Source organism: Chironomus tepperi, unplaced genomic scaffold (assembly GCF_022539635.2).
Source record: "Chironomus tepperi strain 1889 unplaced genomic scaffold, CSIRO-AGI_Ctep_v1 contig_319, whole genome shotgun sequence".
NCBI lineage: Eukaryota > Metazoa > Arthropoda > Insecta > Diptera > Chironomidae > Chironomus > Chironomus tepperi.
The window spans coordinates 6,128-29,432 of record NW_027226441.1 but is presented as its reverse complement, the minus strand read 5'-3'; the positions used below and the strand labels follow the sequence as shown (position 1 = coordinate 29,432).

At 28.5% G+C, this 23,305-nt stretch overlaps 1 protein-coding gene across 1 annotated transcript; it reads right to left on the bottom strand.

The window, feature by feature from the left end:
* Positions 1–10,267: 10,267 nt before the first annotated feature.
* On the bottom strand, positions 10,268–21,298 carry LOC139093014 (dual specificity tyrosine-phosphorylation-regulated kinase 2-like). Its single transcript, XM_070643597.1, has 11 exons — positions 21,028–21,298; positions 19,173–19,419; positions 18,606–18,769; positions 18,259–18,536; positions 14,411–14,526; positions 14,312–14,334; positions 14,059–14,230; positions 12,914–13,057; positions 12,676–12,805; positions 12,282–12,613; positions 10,268–12,214 (listed from the first exon to the last, which is right to left on the bottom strand). The coding sequence occupies exons 1-11, from the start codon at positions 21,043–21,045 to the stop codon at positions 11,982–11,984; spliced, it is 1,857 nt and encodes a 618-aa protein (XP_070499698.1). The 5' UTR covers positions 21,046–21,298; the 3' UTR covers positions 10,268–11,981.
* Positions 21,299–23,305: the final 2,007 nt, after the last annotated feature.

Sequence of the window (23,305 nt, the reverse complement as noted above, 5' to 3'; positions counted from 1 at the left end):
AAAAAGTGTCATCATTTGCATACATTTTTGCGAATTTCTTTCATCTTTCTTTTTTTTTTGACCACTATAGACTCGCCATGCCGTTACTTATATGTTTGAAATAATGAAATTTCGAAAGTTTTCCTCTAAAAAACTGAGTTGATGTGATTTTGTCTCGAGAAAAAAAGAGAGACATCCGCATTTTTATGTAAACACATGTGATTTGTATTGATGATGAATAGCCCGAAATTGAATTGAGATAATATCAACTGATTTATGTTATGTTATGGATACAAGATTGTAAGATGTTTCCGATTGTAATTTAATTTTTTTATTGAGTTTTATGATGAACTGAATTTTAATTCTTTCAAAAATGTATGTATGTCTATGATTTCTCTCGCTTCCTATATAATATCAATATGAATGAAATTTAAAATTTAAAGTGTGTATTATTTGAGTAAACAATGAAAGCAGGCATGCAAATATCTCTCTTCAACATGATATGAATAAAGTTCAAGATCAAAAGTTGAAATGCCTATTAAATAGCAAGCACAATCATTGATCATGAAATCCATCAAATATCATTATTTATGGAAAATATTTCAATATCATAAAATTGAATTCCGAGCTGCACGATCAAATTATTAATTGAAAATATTGTAGATTAGGTATCAAATTTTTTCACACGTTTTTTGTTTTACAGCATGTCGTTAAATTATTGACAAAAAAATTTAGTTAAGGAGAAATTTGCCTTTTTAATATTCATATAATCAAAAAAATTAGAAAGGATGTATCGTAAAAAAATTTCTGTTGGGTGTACCAAATGTTATGTGAATAGTATAGCACCAAACACAGAATTCAATTGCTAATTGTGAATATAATGATGCCCGTATAAAATAGCTATTAAAAATCATTTTGCAATAAATATAAAGTACCTCAATGTTTTTAACTTTTAATTCAATATTCCAAATATTAAATTACAAATTGATTTGGAATCTCAACAAAATAGTAAGGTATGAAATGCTTTCGAAAAAGAAAAGTTTCCGCATCAGTATTTTTGCTTAAAGAGTAAAACATAATAAAAAAAATTTTTCACTGTCATCAGTCGCTTGAATAAAAATGTAGTGGATGAAATGAGCAATTTTACCATTATTATTGTTAGCTCAAGCAATTTCTGCTTCTTTGAGTCGGAATGTGTCAATCAATAGACGAAAAAAGAAGAAAAACGTTTTAAATTTTTCAGACAAATTTAATGCCACTTTTCATTGAAGTTACTTGCTTGACTTCTTAAATTGAAAAATTGAAGTCTTTTGTTATTTTTTGTTAACACTAAATTTAATTAATTTATTTAATGGAACTAATCTAATCTAATCTACTTCAAAGATGAAAGTTTTTGGCAATGACTTACAATTGGAGGTGGTGTGCTTAATTTTACAGGACTTAACTTGACAGTACAAATAAAAAAGGTTCATTTACCACACCATCAAGTCTCCTACACGTGATAGAGACTCCTACACGTGATGGATGTAACACACAGGTATGATCCGAATAGTACAAATCGGAAAATCGATCAAAAATTAGGTTTCAGATCGACGTGACTCTGATTTGTAACCGGATTCGGATTGGAGAATCATACTATAGTCACGTTGGTCTTGATTGCGGATTTTGAAAGGATTAACCGACGTATGCTATTCGAAACAATCTTAAAATACCAAAATATTGCGAAAATGCTAAATAATTGCGCCGTTGAGTCATGAAGATCTCTGAATGAAGAACAAAGCATGAATAATTTACTGAGTAAGCTCGTCATCTTACTTTCATTCAATACAATAAACGTAAAAATTGTTTACGCAGAAAATGTGTTGATTATACAATCAATTCATTTACTTAAGTAGTAACAATTCTGTAATGCGAAATGATTCAAAGCAAGAAGAAGAGAAGATGATAGAGACACAAAGAGTGAAGAGCCGAATAAATTATTTAATTTTATTCACAGTATAAAATGAAAAAAATAATTAACCTTTTCCTATGAATGAACTCTTGAAAGAGGAAGAAGAATTTATGATGTTTAAATTTCTCACTTTACGCAATTTTTTTCTTTTTCTTATTTAATCTCTTCTTTACTTTAAGCGCATGCTGTTGGTACACGATGCATGCTAGTGCCGACTGCGCATAATAAATTATTCCGCATGTTATTGTTACTCTGTTTCTGGAGTATTGTTTTTTGATTAACAGTAGGTAAGATCAAGTTTGAATGCTACATAATACAAAAGTAACAAGTAAATGTGTAATAAGCCTCTTGATGGTAAATGATGATGATCGTTATACTAATATGGAAATCAATTTAATAAGGTAGGAAAACTGACTTTTTTCCACAAATTTAATGATGAAAATGAATATGATAAATTGTGTATAAATGTTTATCATTAAATATATCCAAAAATTACATTCAGTTCCTCAAATCACAAAATAAAGCGATTGAGAAAATTCAGTTTTATTTGATCGAAATGAAAGCATCCGATCGAAAAAATGATTGTAAAATTGTGCTGAAAATGGAAATCTCAATAATTTTGTTAGCTGATGATTTCCAATTAATACTTAATTTGAACATTAGGTTGCAGAAATGTTTATGAAATGAGATACGCTTAAATAGGATTGGACACTAATGAAAGTATCAAACTTATTTTGGAGATTTAAAAAATGTGTACTAATTAAGTTATCTGATATAAATACTTATAAGCAACCCAAACAGACAAGGAGCCGCCACGGAGCTGATTCAAATTAATCAGCCATTTGGATGCCACATTGGGACGGTTTCTGTTTGGTGCTAATAAAAGAAGTTTAGCGGTGCCTTAAAAGCTCCTTGACAGAGTCTTCTTCATTTGGTTAGCTCAGGATTGTTATACCTTATGTCCAGTAAGATTTCCAAAGACCAACACTGATTACAATTTCGAATTCTTAGGTAATCCTCGCTTCATAAATAAATTTCTTATCCATTTTTAAAATTAAATTTTTGCTGCACGAAAATCATGTTGCATACCCATAAATTAATATTTTTATATTCCATATATGCTCTATTTCAATTTTGTGATAAGTTTTTATACTTTATCTTAGTTTCTCTCTCACTTCATAAAGCATTATTTTCACTTATTTGTTGAGTATATGATTTTGTAAATTACTTACAATTTTTGTGTTTTTCAATTTTTCATTTATGATGCTTGTTGTTATTCAAATTATCGACTTATTATTAAAAGATAATGCATCAGTTGTTTTCATTCAAGTAAATTAAAATACATTTTTAATGATATATTGAAAAGTTGTATCTTGGTTTAGTTAATGGATAAGAAATAAAAGTGAAAAATATGTTTTGAATCTGCGGTATTTTGAATTTGCACACATCATTGGTGTTAATGATGCATTCAAGGATTTACCCATTATGTAACTAAGTTCAAAAAATACTAAAGGAATCAATCAATCACAAATAATATTTTTCCAAAATTTTTCTGGCATTTCCAAAATGTAAATCTAATTAGTTTTTATTGTGTAATGTATGCTTTCAATTTATCATCCGTTTGCGGTTAATAAGCTCTTCATTTATCTTTGATCCAAATTGATCTTGCAGTTAAAGAAAGTTATTAAGTAAATTAGGCTCTTTAAAATTTTTCACTACCTTTTCATTGTCGGTAATTTATGAAAAACATACAAAATGACATGACAATAAAACCCGAAATTTACTTAATTCAAGCATATTCATTACAAACTTTGCGTAAAGATTATAAGATATATTTCTTTAATGTATGTAGTTCAAAGTGTAATGTTGGTTGACTTTTGACTTACTTTACTTTTTGACATCTAGTTTATGGTGATGATTCGAGAGATTAAAGATTTACGTAACGGTAATTGTCTGTCATTAATAATTGTGGCGTTAAAACTTAACAAGCTTGTTTCGATAATTTTATATCAAGTGTAATTGAAGGTATTACACATCACTTTTTCACGTCGATACTCTATCCTCTCACTTAATTGAATAATTACACTTGATCGTATCAGAATTATCGAGCTTAATTTTAAATTTTGAGATTTACAAAATTGGATTAAAATAATAATAATATCTTAAACGATTATGTCAATGCGTTAAGGTTTAAGTGTGTTTATTTAATAAGCTTCTATAACTTTCGATTTCTTTTGGATTTGAATTATTTACTCTTTTCGGTCGTGCTCACTTTGTAAATTAAATAAAAAAGATTATCTGTTTGCTTTCTTAATACAATAAAAGTTATCAAATTAAATGGTCGTGCATATAACAAATTATTAGTTTTAGCCATTTAAAACATGTGCTTGATCTACTTCTTCAATTTCAATTTTGCATTGATAAATGAATTAAGTAAAGATGATTAACAGAGCTCGAAGTCGTCTCGGATTTTGCATGAAAAAGTTGACACGACTCCTTATTTCATTCAAGAAGACTTCGAGCTCTGTTAATTAGCAATATGTGTCCTTTGGATCCCCTAACTGATATCATCCTTGATGAAGTTATCTTCAAATTTTTATTGGCAAAGTGCTTGCTGTACGTTGTTTAAAGTTTCACAAAGATTAACTCTTATTTGCTCTTATTAATATTGTCAAACAATATAAAAATAGCTAATAAATTTTAATGATTTAGAATAAATTATCAAAAACCTACAATATTGTGTATCAAATTACACTATAGAAACTGAGTAGGAAACTGAGGAACTAATATATTGAAATTAATTTGCAAAGTGACAGGAATGCTTTAAAAAGTTTATAATATTATAAAATAAAATCAATAAAACGTAAAATTTAATTTATTCATACTTTTTCTCTAAATATATTAAATTGACTTTCTTATAAAAGTGTGAATGATTTTTTATGATAATATTTAAGAGAAATTCAAAAACTATTAAGCATCGGCATGATATTTATTACATTCACATGTATTGTTATCATAATTGTTGTGATCTATGTGGTATAGTGAGTAATTTTAAAAATATTACAAGAATCGTCTGTTGAGTAATGCTCAATGTTAATGAACTAAACACACTTAAAAATCGTTAAAAAATTTATTTACCAATTTTAAACTCATTTTCGCAGTTAAAAATTGTTTTATGGATACTTAAAGAAATATTTCACTTTAAATGATTCGCACCTCTTAAAGTTTGGAATCTATGCATACAAATCATAATGTACTTTATGTGTATGATCATTAAGTGAAGCAATCAAAATTTTTGACTTTGAGACCTGGGGCGAATTACATTATTTGTCAAATAACAAAAGATATCATTTGTGTGATTCATGTAAAGCTTTTCATTGATGACTGATTACTTTTCACGAAGTCAGATGAATAAGATTTCTTTTATTCCATCCACTTGAAATTAAGAGGCAACAGATTCTTTTTCAGTATATTATAAATATTTTAAGATCATGTAACAATAAAATATTGAACATACACTTTTTAACATTCCGATCACGTAAAATTACATGTGAAAGATTATTTACTTGCTGACCATTTCGAGATAAATAAGAAGAAAAAGAAGATGTAGGAAAGGAATTTTTAAAAAAAGACCTTTCATTTTCGTTTTCATTTTCGCTGACGCTCAATTTCATTTTCTCGCAGATATGTGAGTTTTGTTTCTTCTTCATTTTGTCGCTTTAGTACCCTGTTCTTCCGATTGCGGTACCATATACTATTTATTACTGCTATCGACTATGAAGATGTTGTTTTTTTTTGTGAGGAATGAAGAAAATACTTTCGACAAAAGTATTTAGGTTATATTTGGTTGATAAATATTTAATACAAGATGAAGATGAGTAAAGTCTCTGATCATCATACGTGAGGTCATTTCATGATTTCTCATTGGGATATGTCGATTGATTGGTGGGTTGAATAACCTTTTGATGTGAAAATGACAATTAAATATTGCGAAACTTTCGGAAGTAATAAAAGTAGTGTGAAATTTAATTTAAAGTATGGGTCAGATGAGATTTAAATGTACAAATCGTTTGGTACATTCAAAAGAAATTTTGAACAATTGATTAAACAATTTTCACTTAATATCTCTATGTACCACCTGGCTAGCAAAAAATAAAATTAATTTTACTATCTTCTCATACCTTAGGCATGTTTGATTGTGCTTTGCAAAGCATTAAATGAAAGAAAAAGTTTTTTTATGCTTCTCTATAAGTGTTTTTATTTTATCTTTTAATATTTATTCCAACCACAGAGTGTTAAATGACAGTATATTGTCCATCTTGAATTGTTAAAATTATACAGAGAAAAATGTTAATTCATCTAAGTACTCATTTTACCTACTCGTAATGAGCGGTGGACGGTTGGAAATTTATTTCATTCAGTATTGAAGCAAATGTTAAACTTTGAAAGAGAATCATAGGACCAATACAAAAGAAGACACTTTAATGGTAAATTTGCACAAATATTTACATAACCCACAACCATTGAGGCTTTCTTTATGACAATGATGATTACATTTATTTCTTTTTATGATACTCATATGCGGATGTATTTATTACTAGATTAATTACTTTAAAATCGTGTAAAAAAATGTTCGCATGGCGAAATGAAGTTTTTTTTTTCATGTTCGGAAATGAAGAGGACTATATTGTAAACAACAATTGTCTTCATTCAAGAATGTTAATTTTTTTACAAGTGATAATTGAATGACATGAAATGACAATAAAAATGAATTTGTAATATATCTTGCGAGAAGGAGGAGTTGATGTGGCATTTTATGAAAATTAAAAATCGCAATCAACCTCAATTTTCGTTTATATCCCGAGTGACATAAAAAGAGATAGTTCCTTTGTCGAGCTTTTAATGCTCCCTTAAGCTATCCCATATGAGTGCCAAATTTAGGCGACTTAAATTTACTGTTAATATAAGAAGCATTAGCGGAACCCTAAAAGTTCCATGACTGAGCCTTCTCCATTTATGTCACTTGGATTTAAATAGTTTTATAAATGCAGCATTAGTTCAAGCTGATGTTCAGCTTATGATGGCTAAAACATCTTTAAAAAACCATAAAATGCTAAATGATCACTCTTATGCTTAAATTCATCATAAGGAAATACATCAAATTTTCTCTTTGGAATTGAGGGATATTAAAATGCACATTAAGACTTCAAAAGGTTATCGACTGCATGTTAGAGTGTCATTAGTACCCAGTTTTCTAATAATGATATCATACTTGTAATAAAAGTAAAATTTCCATCTGTTTGAAAATGTTACAAGTCCATATGATTAATGATATTGTCTAAAGACAACAATATTTGAAGCCTAGCTGATTGAAATTTAAAAATACATCGTCAGATTGATAATAGGAAAAGATAGATGCTATTAGCTTAAAAATTCCGATGAGTAGGTCGATACAATACTAGAAATTTTCGTTTTCAAATATAAAGGCAGGCTATAAACATTCCTATATAACTTTAAAAATATGCAATTTTTACATCTCCCTGTGTGCTATCAAGAGAAAATGCATATTTTTAATATATTTCTTTTTCTTCTTCAAATAAAACTGAAAGAAAGTGAAAAAGACAACAACGCGCGGCTGTGAATCTTCAACTGCATAATAAGATAATGTTGAAGACAAATTTTATGATTTCATTCATTTTTTTTCCTTTTCGAAAAATCTCGGCTGTATTGCTGCGAATATCACATCGCAATAAAATGAGGAGAAATTTATTTCGTCATTTCTTTCCTTCCTTTTTTATGTAGTTATAAAATTGGCAGGAATCATTATGACATATTGTTTCTTGATTGTATGTGAACGAAACAGGTTAATATTTGGAATGTTGGTACAATCGGTCCCTAACTTTGCACCTTTAACTTAATATTTATGAATTTTAATCTGATGTATGATTGAATACCCGGATGACATTCCTTAACTTTTGATACTAAAATCGTTATCAAGATAAGGAATTTGTATAAATTACAGGATTTATTAGAGTTCGGTCAAGAATCGATTTCAGGCCTGCATTTCCCAGAATCACAGGCTTGTAGTTTTAGGATGTACCATAAAATTCGACCAAGGCTAAAAGCCTGCAATTTCGGACAGACACAAATTTTTTATTGAGATGATTTCTGAGAATTTTATTAAAATTTGAATTTTTACGATTTCATCATATCTTATTTTAGTCAAAAAGTCCCAACTTTTGAAGTGTGTCGAGACTTGTTAATTCATAATAGCAACTGATTTAAGGCCTAACCTTTAATAAATTTAATCATCCCCAAATTTTTAAACTCTTTCTTTTTCCTTTTTGATGCCAAAAAACCCGAAATAAAATTACTTAAAATATACATGTTTTGACATATACTTACTTGTCGATATGGCGCAATACCTTGCGAATTAATTTCTGCTAATAATACACAATAAAGCACAAATATCACTTTCATTGTGCCCATGATAATTTATTTTATTTCTTATTCTTCCTCGAACTATCGTTGCTTAATTTTTATTTATTTCCTTTTTTTATCTTCCAATACTTGAAATTTCAACTTCTTTACTTCTCTCCTTCACAACTTTATTTCATTTATATCTTCAGACTAATAGTGTTGTGTGGAGTAAAAATTTCCTTTCGAAATTGAACTATGCAATGCGATGACTTATCGAACTTGAAGTCTTACAATCTCTTTTCTTCTTTACTGCTTTCCTTGGATTTACTTTATAAATATAATTTTTTATTTATTTAACTTTTTACAAATATCTGCTCACTCCTTAAATTATTGCGACTGAACAGCACGACCGAATAAACGTAACTGAATAAAATAATACAAAAAAATTTCTTTTTGGTAGAAATGAAAATTTCTTTTACCTTTCATCTTCATATCGCAAAACTTCTCTCAAAAAACAACAATTAAGATGAGCGTGTGTATATTGTATACAGTTTTTATTTTTCTTTCCGTGTCTACTACGGCTGATGCTTGAGTCTGCTTCTTTTTCTTCTGTTCGTTTTGTTTTGCTACTTTATTCATAGTATTTTTTTTGATCATTTCTCAGCTCATACTTACCATGTAAAATGAATTTTTTTTTGTAAGTACTACAACAAAGAATTGCATATTGCTCTTTCCAGCTTGTTTTGTCTCTCCCTCTCGATTATTTACGAATTTTATGAATTGCCAGACAAAATGATTTTAACATGCACGCAAAAGTATTAAACAAGAAACTTCACGATCTCTGAAAAAGTATCAAAAAAGCGGCGGAAATGCTTTTATCTCTCGAACTTTAAAATTTACTTTTTTTTCTCGATAGATTACCGTGCAATTATAATTTATGTTATAATTAATATTTTTGATTTTTCATTTGTTATTTCATAGAATGAATTGAAATTGAAAGTATGATCAATGAATGAAAGAACGACCATGCGAATAATTAGTGTAAGAAAATTAAAAGCTATGAGATGTCGGGAAATGTTTGTTGTTATTTAATTTCAGATAAATGTCATGCATAAAGCTTACAAATGAAGCTTTTGTATGATGATAACATTTTTTAACGGTTTCCGAAAAATTTAAAAAATTTTCACATTTTTGACTTCGAAACTCCTCAAATGTTTTTAAATAATTTATTAGCATTTGACATGCTTTTGAACACTTTCTTTATATGAGAATATTTTCTTGTAAAATAGAAAAAGTCCATCTGAAGATAATTTTTCTTTCCATCAAGATCTAATTAGGGATCGTTTTCTTAATACGCTCGCTTTTTGAGACGAACGAGAAAGATGACAGGAAGGTTGAGGTCTACGATCGAGTTGACAAAAATACGTTAGAACTAGTCATCAACTTCTTGTATCATCAACTCAATATGGTTTCAATTTTCAAAAAAAAAAGGTTTTTAAAAGAAATTTTGTAGGGATTGGGGTCTAAAAATTTGTTAATAAGTGATGCTTCCTAACAACATTTGAATGATTAAATGACTATGGGATATTATTTTGATTAGGCTATTGATCTGCACGGCCAGCGAAATGACTATAGGCTAAGATCTCAGTTTGACAGTCATTTAGAAGACATACGAAGTCCGATGTCCATTAAGACTTCGTATGTATTTCATATGTACATATTCATATGCCTGAGTTGCTTAGGGATAGAATTGTTGTAAAGCATATTGAGATAATTTTCAGAATTGACATATTATTAATTGGCCTGTCAAAATAGTGATGTAAATAAAACTCAAACAGTTTTCAAATTCGAATCATTTTTATTGTATGATTTTCTCTATTTTTTTTTTCTTTTTGTTTTCTTTAAAATTATTATTGATTTAGGTTGACATAATTGATTTTATTTGAGGATTTAATGTAAAGTTAATGAAAAGGAAGTAGATTTACATGTTTGGTCTCTTTAATTTTTAAGAAGCATTCGTTTTTTTTTTGTTTTTTTATTTATCTACAACAGAAATTCTTTAAACGATTTGTCTCATTCACTAAGTTAAAAATGTGTATGCTTTTATGATTATACAATTTTTTTCACTTGTCATTTCTGTTCAACATTTCACATCCATGTTTACGTAATAATATTTTATTTGTTTTTTTTTTTCAAATCCAGTGGAAGTTATTTTTTGTTTTATTATTATCATATTTTGTTTTAGTACAATAAAAATGGCTATAGATAAAAATTCATAAGAAAATGTATAGACAAGTTTCTTCCTTTTAAAGCTTATGCATAGAAGACAAAAATGAGAGAAATTGCAAAAATTAATTAAATAAAAAAATTAACATACAGTTTCATCATACATATCTCAAATTCGAGAATAGCGACATTAATACAAAAAAAAATTCTACCTATGTTAATCCATTTTATCACTTCTTGTTTGTTGACCGATTTTGTCATATGTTTTACTGCTAAGGTTTCCTGAACTTTGTTGTCCACCACTTCATATGGTGTTTAAAATGTTTTTTAATTAAATAAATTTTTGAATGTTCTTGTGAACATTGTTGCTTATAGAGGCGGTAGTTCTTGTTCTGTAAGACAATTAACTGTGAATTTCGGAACATTTTATGTTCACATTTAAGAACCAGATATATTAGTTACCGTTAGCCAACAGTGACTAGCATATTACGTGTATAAAATTTCTCATTAAGGTTCTGTTTTGTGAATTTACTTAAATTTCAGTTCTCGGCTTATTATTCTTGTGTGTCTCAGGATCTGATAGCTCAAAAGTAAGGCCTCTTGTTTCTAGTCCCACATTTTTGTAAACGTGGACTCAGTTTATACTAGAAATGGTTTCTAAATCAATAGATTGTTGTCAATGTTACAAGGGATCACCGTATATTGTAGCATATCCTAATACTCATACCTTTAGGACTTAATAATGTGTAATAAAGTTCCCAAACGACTCACAAAGTAAAGAAAACCTTTGCTGCTAATTTTGATTAGTAAGTAAAATGAAACGTAAAATCTTTGTTTTGCTTGTATATATATAAGCATTAATATCTTAAAGATTAAAGCAGAGAAATTGCAGTCTCATGAACAATGTTTTTATTGTAATAACTTTTTTTTATGTATGCATATTATGTAATTTAATGTTGATTATTATCCTAATTAGCGACAATTTTCATCTTTGACTTGCCACAATATCAGTGGTGTTACTGACAGCAAGTTACATTATGTATATTTTTTTGACATGCCCAATAGTCAGTCATTAAAAATTGTAGCATGTCAAGCATTTTTATTCCTTTCTCATGGGTATATTTCGCACATATGATGAAAATAAAATATGAACAAAAAAGAAAAATAATTTTTCAGCAATAGAATCATAATAAGATGATATCATTTATAAATCGTATATATAGTAATTTTGTTCCAATTTTCAATTATCAATTAATTGGTTCCTTTAAGAGAATTTTTTAAACATTTTTTTTTGTTACAGATTTTATCACACTCATAATGCTAAATCACATAATTACTTGTTCGCATATCTAATAAATTTATGTGTCTGATTAGGTTTGATTTTCTTATCAAATGTATGTACATGTCACGCTTTTCCATAAATAGCTGAAACATCTCCGGTGCTTTGAGAATGTGACATTCCATATTTTCCTGAACTATTTATTGATGATGACGAAGATGATGATGTGTTAGAAATTGTCGAATATTGCATTGCATGATTATTTATGGTAGTCGATATCTTTCGGAATTGTGGCGGCTGATAGTACTGGCATTGTTTTTGAGTTGATACATCTAATTCAGTTGTAGATGTTCCAAGAACTGTATATTATCAACATTTATTATTTAGCAATTAATATTTGCTTCAAGTCAGTCTTGTAATTATTACCTTTTATTCGATTACCATCCTTGGAATCATTTGTAATGGATGATGTTGTTGTTGCATTGTTTCGCTGATTACGATGATTTGTTGATGCTGGTGTTTTAATTTGTGGTAAAATTGTTAATGGTGTTATAGGTTGAGATCGTTGAAATTTTTGCAATATTTGCTGTTGCTGACTTTGATCATTCTCTTTAAGTTGATCATTTGATCGATTGTGTTTGACGAGTGATGTGGCAGATGTTGATGATGTCAAAACAAATGTTGATGATGAGCTGCTTGGTTGTAACCATTCATGATGAATAGCTTCATCTGGTGTCATTCTCTTCTTTGGATCCCATCTATAAGCAATTATTAAAGTATTAAAATTTGTATATTAATTAGCAAAAATATTAAAACTTACTCAAGACATCTGCTAACAAAGTCAATAAACAATGTATCATTACATCTTAATGATTGTGATAAGGTTTTTGATCCAGGTTTACGTTTACGACCTTTAGAATTTGTTATACAACGTGGTACTCCTCGTGAATCTGCGAAAAATATAATTAATTAATATAATTTGCACAAAAAATTCTATTTATAGCTGGAATAATTGATTAAATAAATATGGAAATATGAGAGCGATGTGTGAAACATACCAAAAAAGAGACGACGACGTGTAGCTTGATTTATTAACTCATCGGGCGGTGTACCCAATAATTCCATAATACATGCTAATTGCTCCACTTCATTTTCGCCCGGAAACAAAGGATATCCGGTGTAGAGTTCTGCAAGAATACACCCTATAAAGAAATTAAAAAATGAACAATAAGAAACGTGTTGAAAATTCCATAAAATGCATAAAAATGTTGAGAATGACACGAAGAGTTCAATTTGTGCCTTTTTAGTTTGAATTTTTAATATTTTTATTATCCCTTTATTGTCATTGACATAGATTTGTGTAATTATTGGTCAATTATAATTTATTAAATTTATTTTAGCACGCATACAATTTATTTCATACTTTATGCATTGATTTGCTTACGCAAATGAGAAAATAACGAAAATATATAAAATAAATCAGATTTCTCAAAGCACATTACTTTAATGTTGTCCACAAGGAAAACATTATTATTCAATTATAGTGAGCACTTTTGCGTCAACCGTCTAACCAAAATTTCTTAATTTTTTCTCTCTCTCTTTTTCCACGTTTTTCCTTGACGTAAACAACAAAAAATTGCTTCGTTAGCATAAAACATTGTGACTAGAAATGCTAGAAAAAAAAAGTTTATTTGCCCTTGCTGACCACAAGCTTAATTAGAAAAGAAATGAAATAACATGACAAGCTAATATAGCGCACACGATGTTTCAGGGAGTACGTTTAGGTCAAAATAATGGTCAAATAATATAAATTGTTCTTCTAGCCGTCAAATAAGCTAACTATTGTATTACATAGTAGAATAAATCTCAACTATTGTGTTTTTAACACGTGCGATGCAAGGAACAACCGTTTGAACAACGTGCGTGTAAATCAATTAATAGGTGAATGTTTTGATTTTCATTTTTCATCATTATTTTTTTAAAAATTAAATCAATTAGGTGCGAAGTAAGAATATGATGAATATTAACTACACATTTTTGTGTAAGTGACCTTAGACTATAATTATTATTAAATGGAAGGACATTTTCGTGATGTATTAGAATTTCTGAAGCTTTAATCGAATACAGCAAGTACATCAATGATCTTGGGAAAATGTTTGACGTGAGCTCGACAAAATGGAAATTTTTGACATTTATAAATTACCTAAACTCCACATATCGATTCCTGTACCATAAGAGAGTCCAAGGATAACCTCCGGAGCACGATAAAAGCGAGATTGGATGTAGGTGTAAACTTTCCTATGAGAATAACATGAACTGCCGAAATCGATAACCTTTATCGAACTACTTCCTCGTTGCTTTAGTAAAACATTTTCCTGTGAATTTTAAAATAAGCAAATATTTGCAAATAAATAATTCCGTAAGATGAGATAAAAGTAGAATTTCATTGAACTTACCGGTTTGAGATCACAGTGAATTACTGAAAACAAAAATAGAAAAAAAAAAAAATGGAATTAATTATCGTTAAAATTGGTAAAAATAAATTTAGTCATTACCATTTTCATAATAAAGTAAGCGCAAACATTTAACTATAGAATTGCAAAAACGACGAATTAGACTTAAGCTGAAGCCTTGATAATTATTCTTTTTTATTAGTTCATAAAGATTTAAGCTGAAAGTAAAGAAACAAAAAAAGGAAAAAAATAAATATTAATGAAATTTTGATTTACATTTTTGTTTGTGTTTGACTTCTTTTTTTGGCGTATTCCCCTTCAAAATAAGTTAATGAATCACATTTCCAAACTACGTCAGCTTTCGTGTATGAAGGGAATTTGCTTACGAAAGACGTGAATTTGAACTTACAGAAATGAAAGTAAAACGTATTTCTTTACTAATTAATTTCTTTTTCACACGATGAAGATACTACATTTGACTTTTAAGTTCCTTGGTTTTGTCACTCACACTCTCCTATTGTTTTTATTATTTTGATAATTTTTATTGCAATAAATCTAATGAAAATTACTATCGATAATAAACCTCATTTAAAGTTTGTGCATATAAATTTTCATGAAATAATGCCAAGCAATATAATCATCCCAAGCGACACATGTTGAACTGTTTCCACCACAACAAAGACTTGGAAGTATATTTGGAAGCAAAATGCTTGGCGACAACAACCGAATTTGGAAATTGATTGTCACTAGGTATTGTACAAAATAGGTGACATCTAAGGAAGGTCATGAATCACAACTGATCGTTACTGCCAGCAAAGAAGAAGAAGTAGGCAATAGAGCCAGCAACAGATTCCGATGAAAAGCCATTTGTTGTAACCTAAGCTTCACATCGGTACTTAGTTGCAGTAAGTAAGTTACAAAATCATTTGGTATACTGCCTTTTTGTCGCCGTGATGATAGCAACATTTAATTATGTGTAGATCGGGCTATAAATCTGTTATCTCATAAATTGTTAATGAAAATGTTTTCAAATTACATTTTCAATACTTAAGACTTTTTGAATTTTTAACTAGACACTTTATTATATACTGTGGTTATTAAGCATTTTATGTACTTTAGAAAGATTTATAAACTTGATCCCAAAAATAAGTGATAAATTAATAACTTATGAAAATTTATTCTATATTATTAAAGTTGACTAAGCTTGTTATGCTGCATAATCCATATCTAATCAATTAGATATAAAGCCTTGTAGAATGTCAAGAAGAACTGATTTGTTCTACCCCTTGATAATTTTCATGTGCATATATATTATGTTGTGATAATAATAGAAGCATTATCATTATATTGTTAGTAAACTTTATGATCATGCACAACCCTATTTTTCATACACAAATTTTCCAGTATGGTAAAAATAACTTTACAAAAGGACATTACAATAAAAATAATTTAATTTGTTGCTAACGACTGGAAAAAAAATTATGAGAAAAAAAAAAGTTTTTCAATAAAAAAATTCTTTTTTGTTACTTCTCATTGCTGACTTTCTTACTTTATACAAATACTTAATTAAACTGACATAAAAATTAATGAAAAACTACTGCTCATATTTTGCCTTATCAAAGTTTCCTTTCTTGTTACACGATGGTACCGTTTCGAGAAGATTATTTCCGATTATGCTAATGTCTTCAGGTTCGGAATTATAAGAATAAAGTGAAGTATAATTTTTCTTCTTACTTTTTTTCATAATTTTTGTTTTCACGAACATTGGATATTTCTGGAACGATTTTTCATGTTCAGGGTTTGCATGGTTAGAATTTGACCATTTTTTTTCAATTAAAACTCTGAAATTAAGCACCAAGATTTGTACTTATAGCATTTTTGACCATGTTACCGAACATTTGATCGATCAACCGACTTGTGCTATTCTGAGTCGAAGCTATAAGATCCAAAATTCTGAACTCTAGAGTTCTAGATCAGCAGTGATCATACTAGTGTGCCGCTGCATACAGGTTGCTCACCATTGTTCTAGACAGACAGGAAAAACTGCACACTAAAACCTTGTTCTTCTATAAGAACTTGCACTACAAATTGTGATGTTTTTCAACAGAAGTTCAATGAAGCTTTTTGGAATATAATAAAATGTAATAAATATTATAAGACTTCCCTTCCAATTTTTTATCATCAAAATTTTACTTATTGTAATTTGATTTGAAGGGAAAAGTAGCATACAGTCAAATGAAATATTGACGCGATGCGATTTAAAAAAAATCAGGACATAATTTATTGGAGGTAAATAAAATTTGAATGTTGAAAACAAATTTTTGTTCATTAAACAATCAAAATAATGTAAGTTCTGAAAGTTCCTTTACAGATTTTTCATTGACAACATCGATTGTTGTTAATCACTTTGAGTTTTATTGCAACTACATCAGTTTGTAATTTTGAAGTTAATACTTTGCACAGAATTCGGTAAAATTTTTTATTTATATTCCATGATAACTTTTAATTTCATTCGTGCTACAACAGTAAAAATTTCAATGCTTATCGGTAACGACGAAAGTAAAAAAAGAAAAAATTTAGTAGTCAGTCACTTTTAAAGACGGAATTTTTTAAATTCATTCAACTTATCATTATTCTTGATAAAAGTACTGATTACGAATCTTGGCATAATTTAAAATAGATTTGCTTGAGAAATTACTATTGTTGTTTTTTATATGAAATGTGGGGAAATGAGCAACCTTAAGAAATTTACTTGCTGCACATTTGAAGTCTGAATAAAAAGCTAACTCCTTCTTTATATAGTACAAAAGTCGTTATAATTGGTAATGCCTAGTTAATGAGGAATTCTAACGATTTTGGATATTTTTCATTCATAAGCTGAGAAATATTGAAGGACATTTTTAATCCCTTAACGAACTATAATTGAAGACTCTTGAAAGTTAGATTTAAGTTTGATTGAACAAATTTCACCATTTCCATTATCATTATCCTCATATTCTTGATTATCCCCATCATGCTATATTATAATTATCAGAAATAGAACTTTAATCACGATTCCTATAATCATCCTTTAATAATGAAGATTCTTGCATCTACATTGTACCATATGCATGTGATTTGCAACATTCTCATATGCCAAACAAAGGCATTTTCTTCCTCGTGCAAAATAAAGGAAGAAAATTTGTTGTAATGATAATCGTGTGCACATTTCAATGTCCTTGCTGACATTTTATCGATTTTTGTCATGTCTGTCTGACTATCTCTGTTTTTGTACCTATTTTTTTGTATTTATATATAAATCTTATCCTGTCTGTCGATTCCATTATTCTGTTTATTTTTTATTTCATATTTAAACGACATCTAATATGTATGTGGGTAAATAATTTTTCTATAATTTTCATTTTTTTTTTCTTTGATTTTCTACATAACATTTATCTTGTTTTTTTGAAAAATGAAGAAGTCGCATATTGCGCGGCTCTTTTTATTAGAAGGGTGCAACTTTATTTAATATCGTGACAATAAAAACAATGCAATAAATTATATTCGATAAGTTTAGTCTCGATATTTTTTTTCATATTTACTGATTGAGGAAGAATATAGACTAAAAATGGAAAAGAAGTAGAAATAAAATTCTACAAGGAATTTACTTTACATATAGTAAAATGAAATAAAATTCTATTTCCGTATTATTACAACTATTGTTATTGCTTTTATTGTCCTTATATTACACTGTCTATAAATAGCAAGCTTCTGAATGAGAATTGACAAGAGAACAATTTCCTTTCAAACACCAAGTGACTATGCAAGAAACCCCAAAATTTTATCAATTTCTGTTCGTTTAAAGCTGATCGATAGTTTTGCATATATTAAACTTAATACGCTTGTCATATGGGGAATGTATAATTTTATATATCTATAAAAGTATCATGTTTCATGATTAAAATACTCACCTCATTAACTCAAAACTTATGCACAAATGATTCCTGAAGTAAAAATAATCCAACATATGGATAATATTATGAGATCCATCGGCATCTTTCTTTCTAAGTTCGTCCAAAATTCGAACTTCTACTAGAGCTTGATGATGAAATCGTTTCTTATTACGAATGATTTTGATTGCAACATACTGATTGGTTTTATGGTCTAATGCACGAATTACTTGACCAAAACTTCCCTTGCCAATCACTTCCAAAATCTCATACCGATAGCAAATGTGATCATGAATGACCTGTGTTATTTCAAATGAAAAATAATACTTGTAAGTATGTCATTATTAGTCATTAAATAAATATTGTACCTTATTATAACTTCCGTTTTCATCATCATATCCGCAATTTAATGGAGTTCCAGGTTTTGCATTAATCTTTACCGATTCTAATCCTACGTACCATATTTCTGGATACTTTTCAATCTCTTGCTTCTCATAATCACTAAGTCTACTTCCATACTGTTTAAGAACCTCTGTAGAATATTAAAAATAACATCATTAATCATATGACACCATTGTATTTAACTACATTATGATTTTTTCTAATCAAATTAAGTCATAAACTGAGGAGAATTGAAAGTGAAAATAGGAATAGTTTTGCAAAAAAGTCATAATAATTGTATGGTATAAAGAAAAGCGGTGCTAAACAGTTAAAGGGTAATATCCATACAGTATAGAAAATATGTGGAACGAATTCAATTCTAAAAGTTTTATCTTTGAACTTTTGTATGCCTCAACTTTCTTCTTTTAACCTTTAATAAGACTTTTCATAAATCCATAATAACCAGGGCGAAAAATATTTTTTTACTTCCCACGCAACTGCTCTTTTTTGATTTTAACTCATATCATTTTAATATGAAAAGGTATTAAGCTTACCTGATGTTGTCATTGAAACTGGCTTATGGTGTTCAACATTATCACTGCTACTTGATGAATTACTACTACTGACTGGACTTAGTGGGATGCTGTTTCCCTGTGAATCTATGAAGAGACCATTGGAATTACGAACACGTGTCGTTGACGTTTTTTGATCACTATGTTGTCTCATTGCATTTGATGATACACATAAATTTGACAAATCAATTCGTGAATCACGACGCAATTTATCGTTCTCTAATTGAACCTAGAAAAATAGTAAAATAAGGAAAAAATATTGTAATAAAGTTTTATTCATAAAGGCATATTTTATTGCATTATAAGGAATAAGGTATAATTATGATTTTATCAATTTCATCACATAGAACATGCACTTCATATGATTTACATATTTACTTTGTTTGCATTTAAGTATAGACCTTACTATGCGCACGAATAAAATTGATTCTTATGTTCAATATAAAAAGAATTGCTTGCTAGCATGTCGTGATGTGATAAAATAATTGAATATATTATTATGTATCTTTCTACTGCAATATCTAAGTACAAGCAACAGGTTTGACGAAAAAAATACTTGAATACAATAAAATATATATATAGAAGTTAAGCAATATGACTTTACTATTTCGCTATTTTTTCATTCGTTTCCTAAAAGCATTTTTCTCAGCTTTTTATAGAAAAACGTTTTGTATATGTGATTTGTTTAGCTTTATTAGATACTTTTTTCACATGCCGTATCTCCGCTACACTCTATTGGTATTCATAATTCTCTTTCAGTTCTTTTTAATTTGTACATACATGTATGAAACGATAAGTTGGGGAGGCTTTTCATAACATTTAATGTTTTGTTGAATGTTTACATAAATTTGACGCGCATTCGTTAGGTAAACATAGGAAGAACTGAGGCAAAATATTTTATCAAAATGTTTTCAAATTATACTTTGTATCATAAACACCAGAAAAACTAAATATACTTAATTAATTAGAGCATGTTTTAATCGCAATTTCATGTAAAAATTCCCTTGCATGCAAAGAGTATGGTTTCAAGAACAGAGTAGGGTAGCTCATCTACTATACTTAAAGTGAGCAAGTTCCCGGGAGCATGCTCTTTGTCTTTTAGGAGCATTTATGAAAAACTCACTGTATTGGAATTTCTAATTAAATCAATATTAATTCTAATATATTGTGAAGCTCATAAGCTTTCAAACACGCCCTCGTACTTCATTAGTATTCTATATTTGATGATAATAATTTATCAATAATTTATGCAAGAAAAACTAGCAAACAAGTGTTTTAGAACAAAGGATGAAATTGTTTAGAGATTATTAGATTGAAATTCTTTTCAGAACATTCACATTTGAATGACTTTCCGAACAGACAATGAGGGTGCTCATGTGCATATCCACACATTTTAGCATGCTCAATTATATCGATGAGTATCTTCACATGATTAAGGCACTCTCATTGTCTGTTAGGGTTTCAGTATAAAAGCTTTGACATTGTATAAAGTTTAAGGTAAGTTTAATTTCTTCGATTTCTAATCAAAGTTTATGATGCAATAATGAAAATATTATTCAGTTTGATTGACAAAACAAAGAATGTTTAAATTAGTAGTAAATGAATGAAATTCATTAATTTGCATTATTTATAGTTACGATCTAGTTACATGCTACTAGTATGTAGAGCTAATCTACATATTGAACTCATGTAAACTTTTATTTTCAATTAATCAATGGGAACAAGAGTTTAGTTTACATTCCAATATTGTTTAAAATTATTTGCATCTTATCACATGAGCAGCTGTCAATTAGATCATGTGAATAATAATGTTTTGTTTTTAACTATTTATACTTACTGGTCCTCGATCCAACATGTCAACTTTTATAATTTATTGTTGAATGATCGTAGAGTTGTAATTTTTTTTAATAAGATTGTATAAGTAATCCAAGATGTAATTTTTCTATTTCTCTATTCTATTTTTAAATTAATTTTCTTTTATGCACGCTTAGACCAATAATTGTTTACTTTTAAGTTTAAATATTCCTTCAACACAATCGAGCGTAATTCTTTTTCTTCTTCAAAAGCATGTGCTTCTAAAGCATTACTTATAAACAGTGAAAAGAAAATTTTTTCCCCTTGCTCTTGTGTAACTCAGCAAATCATGTCAGCATTGAACAATAATCTAAATTAAGAAAAAGAATAAAAAGAGGTTTTTGTTGTAGAAATAATAAAAAATGAACACTTATAGAGTTATAGAATTGATTAGCTTGCAAAACTATTTTATTACGATTAAGATGATCCAATGAATATTTCAAATTTTATATCAATAAAAGCATAAACATTTCCGCATCGAATGACCCAATGCTAATGTTTGCTATCAGCAAATGTGTGACCCATTTAATGAACAACTTTATTATTGTATAATAAAAAATAAGAGATAAATAAGTAATGACTTTATTTTACGTAAATGAATAAAATAATATTATTATGAAAAGCTAAATTATGAAAATTTTCATTCAGGAAGTCTCGCGACACAAAATTTATTTTACTTGCTCTCATTCTTCTTCTTAATGTGAGTTCATAAGCGCAAAATAAAAAACCACGACTCGCGACAAATGATAAATACAGTAATACACTCATTCATTCATGCCATGAAAAAAGCAATAAACTTGTCACCATTAAGAATTGAGAGGATTTCCCGAGAAAATCTTTTTTATAATTCATAGAGTATTTTCAGAATACACTAATGTTTATTTCTCGGCCAGATGTATATATTCATACGTAAAGATAATAATGAAAAAAGAAAAAGAAATGATGATAGATTGAAAAGGTCTCCATCGGGGAACTCTAGCTGAAGGCTTTATGTCTCACTAAATATGCTAAACAGATATTTTATTGCTTTTAATTTAATTAAACCAGAATAGTGATAATCAAATTAAAAATCATGAAAATCAGTAGAAATAAGGAAATTAATAATGTGTTGGGTTCTTTCATACTGTCTAAATTGAGAATGATCACCGAAGACTTCTAAGAAAATCTTATAAATTATTTCCTTCGAAAAAAATTAGTCAATTCACTTCTTTTGTCTTCGTTCTTCTTTATTATCGCGAGACAGACACGCATTCCTTTGGGGGTTGGTCAACTTAAGTAGCAAATGACAAAAAAGCTGCCAAAAAGTGACAAACTTTGTCACCTTATTGTCCACCCTCAGTATTCCTCTTAAAATTGTCCATTACTACTGAACGATCCCATATGTGAAACAAAAACAATACACACATTTTCATGGAGATTAAATGGGACTCCCAGGCATGTGTTTGCCATGTTATTATATTTTTGTGAGTTTTCATGGTCAAGTATCAGCTATTGAGGTCGATTCTTAAATTAAACTCTTGGTCATAACTAGGCTGACTAAATAAAAGTGAAATTAAAGTGATGTTCTTAAAATAGCTGTAGTTTTAATGAGAGGAATAGTGAAAATCATTGATCATAGATATATGGGAATTCGCATATGTATACCAAACGAGTTATCTATGTCCATCACTTCAACTTTCTCTTACTACAAAATAAAAGTAATAGTAATACTAACCCACTAGTTAGTTGCAAATATGGAGAGATATATTGTTAAATTTAATTATTATCTTGAAATTCATGACATTTGCTTTTCAATACAGCATTTGGGGAACATTTAATATGTATAAAAAAATATTTATGGGTTCCTATTTATTTTGTAGACTTTAAATGCAATTAAGTATACTGTTCATTTGTTTACTCTCGACTGTTTAAATGCACGTTAAAATGTAGCTATAAAATGTATTGATATTTCCTACATCAATAATATTTATATTATTAAAATTCAATTATTTTTTAAAATTTGCAAGCCCATCACGGGTCTCGCGTTTCCTCTTGTTAGTGTATGTAAGAAAAAAAATATTGCACAACTAGCTTCAAACGACACAAATAAAATCACTTCTATTTATATGCGAACTCGAAAATTTCTCATTTTTTTTTTTTTTCAAAAATTACGAAATATGAAAAGATTTATCTGTGTTGACTCACATTTAATATGTTAAGTCAATATGTCTTATGGAATCATCTACATGTGTTGATTTATTATGAAATTAAAATTTATATAC

Coding starts and splice junctions, on each gene's coding strand:
- LOC139093014 (XM_070643597.1), bottom strand. Junction 18,537..18,605: donor AAAACGGAAGTTATAATAAG/GTACAATATTTA, acceptor GAAATAACACAG/GTCATTCATGATCACATTTG. Junction 14,231..14,311: donor TTCACTGTGATCTCAAACCG/GTAAGTTCAATG, acceptor TAAAATTCACAG/GAAAATGTTTTACTAAAGCA.